At 38.1% G+C, this 12,115-nt stretch overlaps 1 protein-coding gene across 2 annotated transcripts in view; it reads left to right on the top strand.

The window, feature by feature from the left end:
- SLC38A6 (solute carrier family 38 member 6) overlaps window positions 1–9,816 on the top strand; it is a 43,567-nt gene extending 33,751 nt beyond the window's left edge. For both annotated transcript variants that reach the window (XM_049828541.1, XM_049828540.1), the window contains exons 13-16: window positions 4,008–4,132; window positions 5,003–5,147; window positions 5,278–5,372; window positions 6,532–9,816. In XM_049828541.1, coding sequence (XP_049684498.1) covers window positions 4,008–4,132; window positions 5,003–5,147; window positions 5,278–5,372; window positions 6,532–6,612 — 446 coding nt within the window. In that variant the 3' untranslated portion in view covers window positions 6,613–9,816. The remainder of the gene's footprint in view (window positions 1–4,007; window positions 4,133–5,002; window positions 5,148–5,277; window positions 5,373–6,531) is intronic.
- Window positions 9,817–12,115: the final 2,299 nt, after the last annotated feature.

The following is a 12,115-nucleotide window of genomic DNA, read 5'->3' as shown; positions in this document are numbered from 1 at the left end:
ACTGAGGCTGTTGTCTTTTATGAGGGGAATTTGACCACAGCAAGTCTAGCCCTAATGTTAGGTAGGCATGAAGGTTTGCAGCATGTTTTCCCTGTCCGATACAGCTTGGGTACAAAGCATGTATGGTTTCTTTGTTTTGTTTTTGTATTTTTACAAATTAATTGGAACACTAGCTATTTCACTAGAAATCTGCTGGAAGTGGAAAAAAAAAAATCCCCATCAATCATCCAATTTAGGAAAGCTTTATTTTAAAGGATTGCACAAAGTGGCATCTTTGTTTATGTGTAATGTAAAGACAAACTAGAGGGCTCCAGAAAAAAATTAACAAGGAACATAAGAAAATTAGAAGGTCTGAATCGGAAAAAGGGCCCATCTAATTTTATGTCGTGACTTCAGTGGAGTGCAATGTGTCCTGGTTTCAGCTGGGATAGAGTTAATTGTCTTCCTAGTAGCTGGTACAGTGCTATGTTTTGAGTTCAGTATGAGAAGAATGTCGATGACACACTGATGTTTTCAGTTGTTGCTAAGTAGTGTTTAGTCTAAAGTCAGGGATTTTTCAGCTTCTCATGCCCAGCCAGCAAGAAGGCTGGAGGGGCACAAGAAGTTGGGAGGGGACACAGCCAGGGCAGCTGACCCAAGGTGGCCAAAGAGATATTTCATACCACGTGACGTCCCATCTAGTGTATAAACTGGGGGGAGTGGGGACAGGGGGATCGCTCCTTGGGTACTAACTGGACGTCGATCGGTGGGTGGTGAGCAATTGCACTGCGCATCATCTGTATATTCCAATCCTTTTATCATTACTGCTGTCACTTCATTAGTGTTACCATTATCATTATTAGTTTCTTCTTTTTATATTCTATTAAACTGTTCTTATCTCAACCCATGAGTTTTACTTCTTTTCCTGATTTTTCTCCCCTATCCCACTGGGTGGAGGCGGAGTGAGTGAGCAGCTGCATGGTGCTTGGTTGCTGGCTGGGGTTAAACCACGACAAAAGACTAGGGAAGGATTTAAAAATGTAAAAGGAAAAGCTTTGAGTTCGGCTTCCTAGCACATGCTTCCAGTCTTTAATAATTTGTGTTGCATGCAGTTCCGGAGCCAGACTTGGTATCTGTTTGATACATGAACTGAACCAAGAAATGCACATTTCTTAGAGGTGTTGTTAACACAGTGCATGATGAAGTAAATATGCCTTTTTATTTACCAAACAGAAAAGTGGGTAGGGTATGACACTTGCCCTACCAAATTCTACTGACATCTTTCATTTTCAGTTGCTGTAGAGTTTACGTGGCAATGTACTTCAGTACCAGTTTAATAACTCTGCATTTGGACTTTCTGATACTTCTGGGTATAATTTTTTAGTTGAGTTTAAACATAGATGACTTCGTCTATCTGCTATCCTTGCATTTCGCAAGTACTCAGATTTCAGAACCCTTATCTACATAATGGCCTTTTTTTAAAGGTCCATCATAACCTTGGCAGAAGTAGGTGTGTCTATTTCATGCAGTGATTTTGGTATACTGTTGTATAATGGTACAGTGTGATGTCTTTTCTAAGCAATGTCATTTGGCTCTGTGTATCCTGCTGTAAATTTGTGTTATGGTGTGTTTTGCTTACATAGCATGCATTGTCAAATTGAATTGCCTCTACTTGGTGATCTGTCTTCTGGAGTAGTTTCATACAAATGTTATCTCATAAATGCATCACAGTCATCTATGAGGATTCTTCTAATGTCTTCTAAAAACTCACTGTTTTTATGAGACGATCACATGATAACCTGTGTTGATTGGAAAGAATAAAAGTTCTTATAAGGGATGGTAAGGCAGTAAGACAAAATTGTTCTGATTATGATTTCCTCTCCTTTCAGAGTGTTTTATATTTCTTGATCTTTTCATGGGGTTGAGATAGTGTCTGACAAAGCACCAAGAATACTGGCTTTCAGCAGCTAATAATTCCAGATTTCTAGGGGATTTTGCACCTTTTTTTCCCAAGTATAAATGTATGTCTGACCATAACTGTCTGAAAATGTTCCCTTGACACTCCTTTGAAATCCTTTGAAAAATTATATGGGGAGTCTTGAAACCTCTAATAGTGTATGGGCCACTATTACCATTTCCTGACTGTCTCCATGTGGTTTGTAGGAAAATATAATTTTGAGTGCCACTCTGAGCGTCTGAAGGATTCAGCAGGCAGTGCAGGATGACCATCTGTCTCCAGATGAGATCTCAACAAGAAGTACAAAAAAACCCCAACAAACAAACAAAAAAACCCAAAACAAAAACCAAACCAAAACAAAAAACAAACCAAGGGAAAAAGAAAAATGGTAGTAGCCCTAGAAACCATCCCAGTTCCTGTTACCTTCAGTGTCACAATTTCTTTGGGACAAGACTCTGCCTTGACTGTAGACTTTTAGTCTGTTTCACTGTGAACATTTCTGGTTTTCTGCAAGCCTGATTTATTTTTGTAACTCTTAGACTCCAAGAGCCTAAAACACTGGAACCAACAGTGGATGACTGTAAGAGATTTATCCCCCCCCCCCCCCCCCCCCATTCCACCCCAGCCCTTGCAAGCTTCTTCTTTTTTTTACTTTTTGGTTGTCTTGTTTAACTTATTTCTTTAAATAGAGATAATCTGTTCATTGTTCCTAAAACACCGGTCTGAGAAAATATAAGATATTTTATTTTAAATTGAAAACAAAAAAAGGAGCTTCCTCTTTGAAATGAGGTATGTTTTATCTTTCTGTGATTCAGATGGTTTATTGTTTTCTGTGAATTTGAAATGTCATACAGCAACTAGACTTTGGTGGAAATTTTGGTCCATTCTGAAGTCCAAAAAAGCATAGAGTCAAAGTATGCCCCCCCCCCTCCCCCCCCCAAAAAAAAGTCAGGGTAGCAGATCACTTTTGGGGCTCTGACTTTTGCTGTTAACTTAGTGAAAATTTTCACCTTAAAAGGACAGAAGTCAAAAGTGAAGGATTCATCATTGATTCATCACTTTCTGTCCGACTTCTGCCTTGAATAGCACAGAAGTAACACTTACAATGGTATATGCGTGGTATACAGAACTATAGTTAATTCCACAATAGAGTTTGTTTTGCAAAGCTAAATATGCATGTGGTGGATAGCACACGAGATTCCTACTGCTGAAGGAGACAGAGCTGTCATTTGAAAGTGTGTGGCCTGGTTGGGTGCGGTGCCAGTACTGTCCAGTCCTCTGTTATTCTCTGGGTGCTGTAAGAATCCAAACTGACAGCCTTCAGGTGTCCTTGCATTGCACTTGTCTACTTATTTGGCATAGGGAAAAATCAGTCTCAATTGTCAATAGTTTTGTTATTCTTTTTTTTCTTTTTTTTGTTTTTGTTTTTTTTTTTAAATAAGAAATGTCTTTTAGAAGTGTAACTAATGCTAGTTATCGTTCTCCATGTCAATATATCCTTCTCCATAGTAATATATTGCTAACTATAGACAGTAAAAGCACATAACGCTAGCATAGTTTTGAACATTTCTTTCTTCCTTTAAATTAGAATTGCAGCTTTTCTTTCAAATAATGCAATTTTACCTTGCGTATGACTTAATGTTTCTGGGACAAAAAAAGGAAATGCAATTCAGATGATTTAGCAAAATTAATTTGTTTCTGGCTTCTAGTTCAACCAAAAGAATCTAGTGTTGACTGTTTCAGACACATAGAACAAGTTTTACCGTAACTTGGCTTCACGTCATATCATCTTTCTTTTCAATTCTTCCTGCTTCATATTTGTATCTTCTCTTTAAGTAGCTTTGGCTTCAGCAGAGGCTTTAGAGACTCGCCTCCTGAAGTTTTTTTCTGTTTTCTCAAGGTTATGTATCCTAGTGTATCAGTAATGCCAAAGTGATGCTTATCTGCAGCCCCTCTCGACTCCACATTAGTCACAAGCAAATTGATCAATTTGAATGTAAGCTTAATATGCGTTGCTAATTATCTTAGTTGTCAAATGATTAACAAAGCAATTAATTTTTCTTGTTTTCAGACAAAGTGGACTCTGAATTGTTAGAAGGTTACAGCAGGTACCTGCCACATGATACTGTCATCATGACTGTTAAAGTAGCCATACTGTTTGCTGTGCTTTTGACAGTCCCTCTAATCCATTTCCCAGTAAGTACTCCTAAACGTTTTAAAGCTGGCAATAAGCAATGGTAACGCTAATACTTTGCAGACTGCAATATTTGAGTCACATCTAGTCTTGTGTATCTTACTCACTTGTCAAGTGATTGATCAAAGACCACATATTTGCATATGTTCCATGAGAGCTCCAAAATAACAACTAACCACTAAGCTAATTTGTGCTCTTGAGACAGATTTCAGATTAAAACTAGCCCACAGCATTGTTTTTAATTTAGAGAATGCAGAACTTCTAAAGTTTATTTAGTTTGATCTCCACCTCCCCCCCCCCCCCCGCCTTAAATTGAGTTTTGCTGACTTGGTTTTTCCTTTCTACATGCACGCACCCACACACAAACACACTTATACTTGAAAACTCAATTTAATTGTAAATTAAAAACACATACTGACCTATTTCACCAAAAAACTGCTACTTTAGTTTATCAATACCATGGTGGAACTGAAAATTCATTCAGTTAGGACCAAAAAATATTGTGCATGCAAAACTATGTATATAGAAGTAGTGTATAGATTATGTATCAGTTGGCAACATGCTGACATTTGCTACCACAGATGCTCAAAGAGACAAAGCATTATCCCCCAGACCTTCTTTTGTCCCTGCAAAAAAGGAGTGATTCCTTAAGACTAATGGCCACGTGAAAAATACTGCTTTAATACTAAAGTAACTCTATGCTACAGAAAGATGAAACATTTAACTATTACTAATATTTTGCATTTTGATTTTTAAAATGTTCTTTCATATCTGGAATTATGTAATTCTTAAGTTTATGAAATTGAGATAAGATTAAAATATATGTATATGTATGTATTTACCCATGCAATGTTTCTCTTCATATTATGTAGGCAAGGAAAGCTGTACTGATGGTATTTTTCTCTCATCTTCCTGTGTCGTGGATTTGCCATATCCTTGTCACTTTAACACTGAATACAATTGTTGTTTTGTTTGCAATGTACGTGCCAGACATTAAAAATGTATTTGGAGTAGTTGGTAAGTTGTTGTGGTTGTTGGTTTTGTTTTGTTTTGTTTTTTTAACTTTTCTTCAAAAAATTCAATATTATGATAAGCTAATGTACTTCAATCTTGCTCTAAGTAAAATCTTACTTTCTATTTTTTAAAGGTTCAACCACATCAACATGTCTACTTTTTGTATATCCTGGACTATTTTATCTTAAACTTAGCAGAGAGGACTTTTTATCACCACAGAAACTTGGGGTATGCTTTTTTTTCCATGTGTGCTAATCATATTTAAACAGTCTCATTTTAGATGCATCTTAATACACTGTAGAGCATGTAATATGAGGGGCAAATTCTTGTTTTCATTGCAATTCACAAAATCTGTAAGCATTTTCTTTTATCCGTCATGATAGGTCTATTCTTTCTGAAACACCTTCTTCACAAGAGATTTTTGACTAGCAGTATGTCCGTATGCCTGACCGTTGATCTGAATACATGCTTTTCCCTATAGTTTTCAGATGTTGACTTTTAATCCAATTTCTCCTCAGTTTTTACACATTATTCTGATGTTGTTTGGGCAGCTGGGACAAAACCAAACTGCGTTTAAGCGAAACAGTGTTTATGCTTGTTTTCTATGTAAGCCTTCTCAAAACCATCTTTTTTTCTTTTTTTTCTCCTCTTCATGGTTTCTCTTTCCATGTAGCAGGTTAAGTTCTAGTTGGAATTTTTGCAGCAGTCTGCTTTTTGCACCGTAACTGTCTTTGTTTTAACCACTGCGAAGCAGAGCTACTTCATGACAGTGGCTACAATGCTGACAAACTGTTTATACATAGTCCTTCTGCTGTTCTTATGATTCATAGGGCTGCTCTTCTATTGATTAAATAGGGAATCTGAAAGAAAATGTAGTAATGGTGCTCTCTGACCATTAAAGTTTTCACTTGTTCCAACAGATTTGGGGCCTTGTTATAAATCAGCAAGCTACTGTCTCTTGAACTGTAGTTTTATTATCATCTGGCTATTCAAAAATGTAAAGAATCCATTGTAACTTTAATTATATTTCGAGTAAAATACGAATTCAATTTCTTAATTTGCTCAGAGTTGTAAAGGGCAAATGTTTTGGGTTTTGGTTTGTTGTTGTTGTTTTGGGTTTTTTTTTCTTTTTGGCAGATGGATAGTGTGAGCAAGCAAACCAGACTGCTCTGAGTTTCCAGTGAAACTATCCCAGAGCAGGCTTAGTTTAGTTTCCCCCTAAGCAGATCCCTTGTGTTTGAAGGCTGAGTAATTTGAAACACTAGAGATTATTTTAAAAGACAGTATTTAAACCAGTTCTTACAGATTTTTTCATCATAAGCCTTAGAAATGTAAAATGGTTCCTTTAGTAAAACATTAATTTTTGCTTTTCTTTCTTTCTTCACAGGCATGTGCACTGGTTATTTTTGGCATTTGTGTTGGCCTTCTCAGTTTAGTTCTAATAATTTTCAATTGGATTGATCAATAACAGCCTATTGTCACTGTCTGAACTGAGCTTCAGAAGGACAGCAAGAACCAGAGATGTGTCAAAACTACTGAAATGAATGCTGAACATCCTAAAGAAAACACTGACCAAAGCTGTCTATGGAAGAAATAATGCTCTTTTTTACTGTGTTAGTGATGTTCCTCCTTTAATCTTGAGTTGCTCTCTTCAGTTATTGGACAATTAGTCTTTGTCATTCTAAAATATTAGTTTTTAATGGTGGAATCATGACAGGTACGAAGGTCTCTTGAGAATTTCTGCAGTGCAAAAATGGTTTAGTGCACATGGTGAACAAAAGCAGAACCTTGAAATAACTTCTCTTTTGAAGATAATGAGGTGGATGGATAGTACATCAATCATGATGTGCATATTGTGATGTGTGCATTTAGGATAATGCACACATTATCCTAAACCATGAAAGACTCCTATTGCTTTAATAATTTCCAAAATTTCAGCCAGTTCATATTAAGAACTTCCTGATTCCAACTGTTTACCATTAATTTATTCTAACATGGATCCAGACACCAACTGCCTTAGCCCAGTTTAATGGGCACGTCATGATTTTTGTTAATTTTTTTATTTTAAGTAGAGTTTTTATACCTCAGTATACTTGAATCATACTGAAGTAATTTTTAAATTAGAAGGCTTTGGCCATCTAGCATAATAGCTTTTAGTAGCATTAGGAATTTTGCAGTTAATAATAGACATTTTTCAATTAATATCTGCTTTTGAATATTATTCAATGTACCTCAGTATTCCTCCAAGTGAAAGACTTTTTTCTTTTTCTCTCTTATTCCCATTTTTACAAGTGTTTCATATTTGAAATAGAGTGTTTCTATATTTTATGTACTGTTGTGTGTCAGAGAAGGTTTGGGCTTGAAAGGTGAAATTCTGCCTCTGTTGAAGACAAAGGAAATTTTACGTTCATGGAACCTTAATTTTATGTCGGATCTCTATAAACTTCCATGTACCCTTTTATAATTCCTTTTTCTTTTTCTGCCTAAATGAAATGTGAATGCAATTTTCAACAGCAACTGGGCTCTGTTAAATATGGTATTGAGTGCCCACCACGAAAGTTCCTTGCATTAGTAGAATGAAAGTGGCTGATATTGTGGTAAGGTTTTTAAAATTTGTTTCTATCGGATGGGATCTGATGTCTTTAAAATAGCCTAATCTCTTCAGACACTTTATGCCCTAAGGAAGCTAAGCCTCCACAGAAATGGCTTGTGTAAGCTTAAGAAATTAGACCTCAGCATCAAATGGCAAGATTCAGCGAGTGGGAAAGTTCTTCATTATTTCCACATGCAATATTTCTTTTAATTTAGCTTAGCACTTTTACATCTGAGAAGTGGAATAAGACACAAGTGAATCATAGTGAAGTAATACATTTATGTAATATGAAAGCAACGAGTAAGTGACATTTGAATAAATTTTTCTGTCCATAAGGTGCACAGTTAGCAAATGTAGTTGACTATTGCTAGAAAGTCCTGCTGAGACAGCTCTGTTAATGTTGACTTAGCCCCAGAGCCTGGCATTTCTAGCTTCTTAGCAGTGGGTCTGTGCTATTAACCTTTTTAATTATGTCACATTGGATTTGGAAAATGCTGATTGATGTGCCAACTTTTACAAAACCCTGACTGAATGTGCTTGATCCTCACCTGTCTAATAGGGAGGAACAGCAAATAGCAGAGTTGGAATCACCTTCTCTATTCCTGAGTTGACAAACTAGGATTTCTCATGCCCACAGATCACTTGGCTCTCTCAGGATCCGTAAGATACTTTTCATTTTTGACAGATGGCCTGAAGGCACCCAGGTGGTGCAGCTTGGTCCTCCTTTTTGCCTGGGGAATATTCTTCTACTTAATATAGACGTAGACGTGTACAGTGAGGCCTGGGAACTAACTCGGAAGTTTTGGTAGGATCCCAAAGAAAAGGATCCCTGGAAAAGACTGCAGTTATCTTTATAATAAAGCTTCTAGGAGAGGTTTCATGACACAAGTTGAGCCATCTAATAGTTTGTCAGCACCAGAAACAGCATGTCCTCTCTTGGCCAGAAGTTCACACTACTTCTGTGGCACTGGCAGTGGCTCCTGGTCAGGCTGTTTAACTAGCAGAAAACCAATATGACCGCAAGATGTGACCTGTTATCTGCCAAAAAAAATGAACTGAGTGAGCTCACTTAGGGGACAAGAAAAGTGAGGGGGTGGCAGGAGTGGGACCACCTTTTTGAGCAGCAGCAGCCATTAGATAGCACACTTTTCTCGTAAAACCTCACACTTTGTCCAGCGGTTCTGCTTCAGCAGGTTAAAGTGTGTATGTGCACATAGGGGATGGTTCTAACTTGAGAGGTCTCTGGCCTCCTTTGATCAAGGGATCGATCAGACTTTCTCAGCATTGTGTGTTAATGGTTGAGGCTCCCCATCTTGTCTTTATTCTTGCAGCTCGCCCAGCTTGTTTTAACTCTTGATAACCAGATGTAGCCGCCTTCCTGCCTGTGGCTACCCTCTAATAGCTGTGTTTCACAGGCTTTGTTACACTACAGGGATTCAGCCACTCAGGGTATTTCTGGCAATAGTGTAAAAAGCTAAATATTTACCTTATAAAAGTGTACCTTGAGAAAGCAATGACAGCTGTACATCAGGGAATGATTTTCTGTCTGATTGAAGCAAAACATTTTAGGAAAACAGGAGACCTTGCATTCATGCGAATGAACTGTAGGGGTTTTTCAGACACTAGAATTTAGGAGGAATATTTATTAGAAATTTTATGGAAATTGATTCTCATTTTTCACACACGCTTGTACCATACTGGTGAGTAATACTCGTAATCACTGCAGTCACTTTATTTTAAACTCTAACCATGAAGACTTAATACTGAAGACTTAGATTATCTGTGAATGTGCAGAAAGTTGGCAAAGTTTTGCTTAGCTTTTGCTCTTTCCTCCTCCCCCGGAAAAAGCTGAGGCTTGCCCTGCACTGTAATGCTCTGCACATACACAGGCCGTTGGATTTGTGTGCATCATCTTAAAAAATGTGACTGAGAAAATACCTGAAATACAGTGTTAATTTTGCAGTTAATTCCTGTAATGCCACGGAAATCACTACATTATTGTTTTTAATCCCTGAGTATTATCCTCAATAGCCTGGCTATTAACTAACTATCCTAATAGGTAGACTTTGGAATGATGAATACCAGTGTATGAAGTTAATACTTGGTGAGGACGAATGGAAGTAATTCGCACCTCTGCTGGAGCTCTATTACATTTTGGCTGTGGTGCAGAAAGGATAGCAGCACAGGGGGTTGCAGAATGTGTGTTATCTTTCATCTGAAAAAAGAGTTAGAAGTACTGCTACTTTTAAGTTTCTGTGAGACATAACTTGAAATACGGAGAGAGTGAGAGGGCAGAAAGAGAAAGACCTTCTGTTTCCAAATTTAGAAAGAGGTATGAGCGTTTTCCACAATGAAAAAGCAGAGTAAGGACGCTATTTGTATCCTTCGCATCTCCCACAGACTGTTCTAATGTTGTGTCTACGAAGGTTTCACTACAGTTGTGCACTAGCATGAATTTTTTGAGCAAAACAGGCCTCCAGTCTGGAACTCTGCTCACTCACGTGTTGCTAAATAGATTTTTTTCTTTATTCTTGTATACAGATTTCCCCCCCCCTGAATTTCCAGGTTTATAAATTTCAGTGGTTCTGCTTTATTACCTGTAGTTAGCATTTTCCAACCTTCTTTTCTGAAGACTTGGTGGGAATGGATGAAGGGGCCTGCAGCATTTCTGAACTCATTTGGAAAGGTTGCCTTTCCCCAGCTGAGCAAGAACAACAATGTAAGGGATGAGAATTAATTGGTTACCTTTGATTTGTTTTCTCTCTTTCTCCTATTTCCATTCCTTGTCCATTTGAAGGCTGCTCCAATTTCAGATGGACTGCAGTAAGCTGGGTGTGGAGAGTGTCTCCTGTAAGCAGCATTGCAGGAACGAGTGCTGCAAAACAAAAGAGCTCCAAACCTGCCTTTGTATTGTGGCAAATGCTCGTGTTTTATTCCCATGTTTCTAAGCAGTATCTTAATATATTGATTTTCATGGCAATAAGCATGTTTAAAATTCTCTCTTGTGTCCCTGTATAGTGAAAATTGAGACACTGTGAAACTGTCCTGTCCTCTCTCTGTCCCTCCTTTCACCTTCCCCTTCGGTTTTGTGTTAATACCAGTTACATGGCACTGAGCAGGAATGTGCCGTTAGCTGGACAGTCCGAGTGATCGTTAGGAGGAGTGCAGCCTGGGCGGGAGGGTATGGATCAGGGAAAGCACCGCTTTATCCATGCCCTGCGGGCTTGATTTTCACCGAGTGTGCACTGCTGCACTGTACTGAAAAGGTCAATGCTAGACATGGGCAGACCTTGTTGGTGTGCCCATCTTGTTTGTTCTTGTAAGAATTTTGTCTCGAAACTTTGCAACATAGAAAGACTGTGCTGATTGAAAATTTGTAAATAATTTGTGTCATGTAATATACTCGAGGTGCCATATTTCCTACCCTTGCAATCCTCCTAATGAGGATGAAAACATGATGGTACAATGGGATCTGTCTGGCTGAGGTGCCAGGGCAAATGTTAAATCCTTGAGCAGCTTGTAAGCACATTGTCTGCATGAAAGAGAACATGGACTTGTGCGGCATGAGAAATCGAGTAATAAAAGTACAAAGTATAATTTTGGTATGGATCTGGAAGTCAGTGCTCCAATGACTTTAGTCCATGGAGGCTGCAAGGACACAGAGGACCTGTCAGTCCACACTTGCCTCTTTTGAGGCTCCATAGGCACCTCCTCAGGCCAGAAGTAGAGCAGGGTTATGGAACTATGTGGGTATTTTGCCTGACCCAATATGGCCAGCTCATTTAAAATAAATTCTTAAAATTAGTTTTGAGGATTATTTGTGAAGAATATGAAATGCTTTCATGAGCATCAGCCGATGTGCATTCAGCATTGCATGTGATAAGTGAGGACAGAAGTATGTCTGTTCTGGATAGAAATATCAGTGATGTCCCCACTACCGCAGAGCCGTACCTCTCTGGCAGGCCAGCTCCTGAGCCCTTACTGAGCCAAAGGGAGATTTGGGATTCGGAGTCCTGCCAGTTCAGCAGCCTGGGCTCTTCATGTGGCTTTACACTGATATTTCTGTAAAAAGTAGAGAGAGATGGACATATTTACCAATGCATCACTACAAATACTTGAAGATTAATCAACTTGTTTCCAAATGTCCCTACTTAAGGAGATGAAAATTAATATTCTTCTTTCTATAGTGGGCATCCTAATGTGCTCTCTAACTTTTTTAACTAAAGATTGAAACTCAGATCAGTCCAGGAGCTAAAGTAACATGGATTGTTGTAGAACTCCTTTCCCAATTAGATTTAATTTAACACTTTACCTGGAATTGTTGGTTTACAGTTGACTTTCATCTTGAAAGCATTAGTTGTACTTGCTCTGCATACTG

This window comes from Accipiter gentilis, chromosome 25, assembly GCF_929443795.1.
Source record: "Accipiter gentilis chromosome 25, bAccGen1.1, whole genome shotgun sequence".
NCBI lineage: Eukaryota > Metazoa > Chordata > Aves > Accipitriformes > Accipitridae > Astur > Astur gentilis.
The sequence above is the reverse complement of the archived record's forward strand: the minus strand, read 5'-3'. Positions and strand labels throughout refer to the sequence as shown.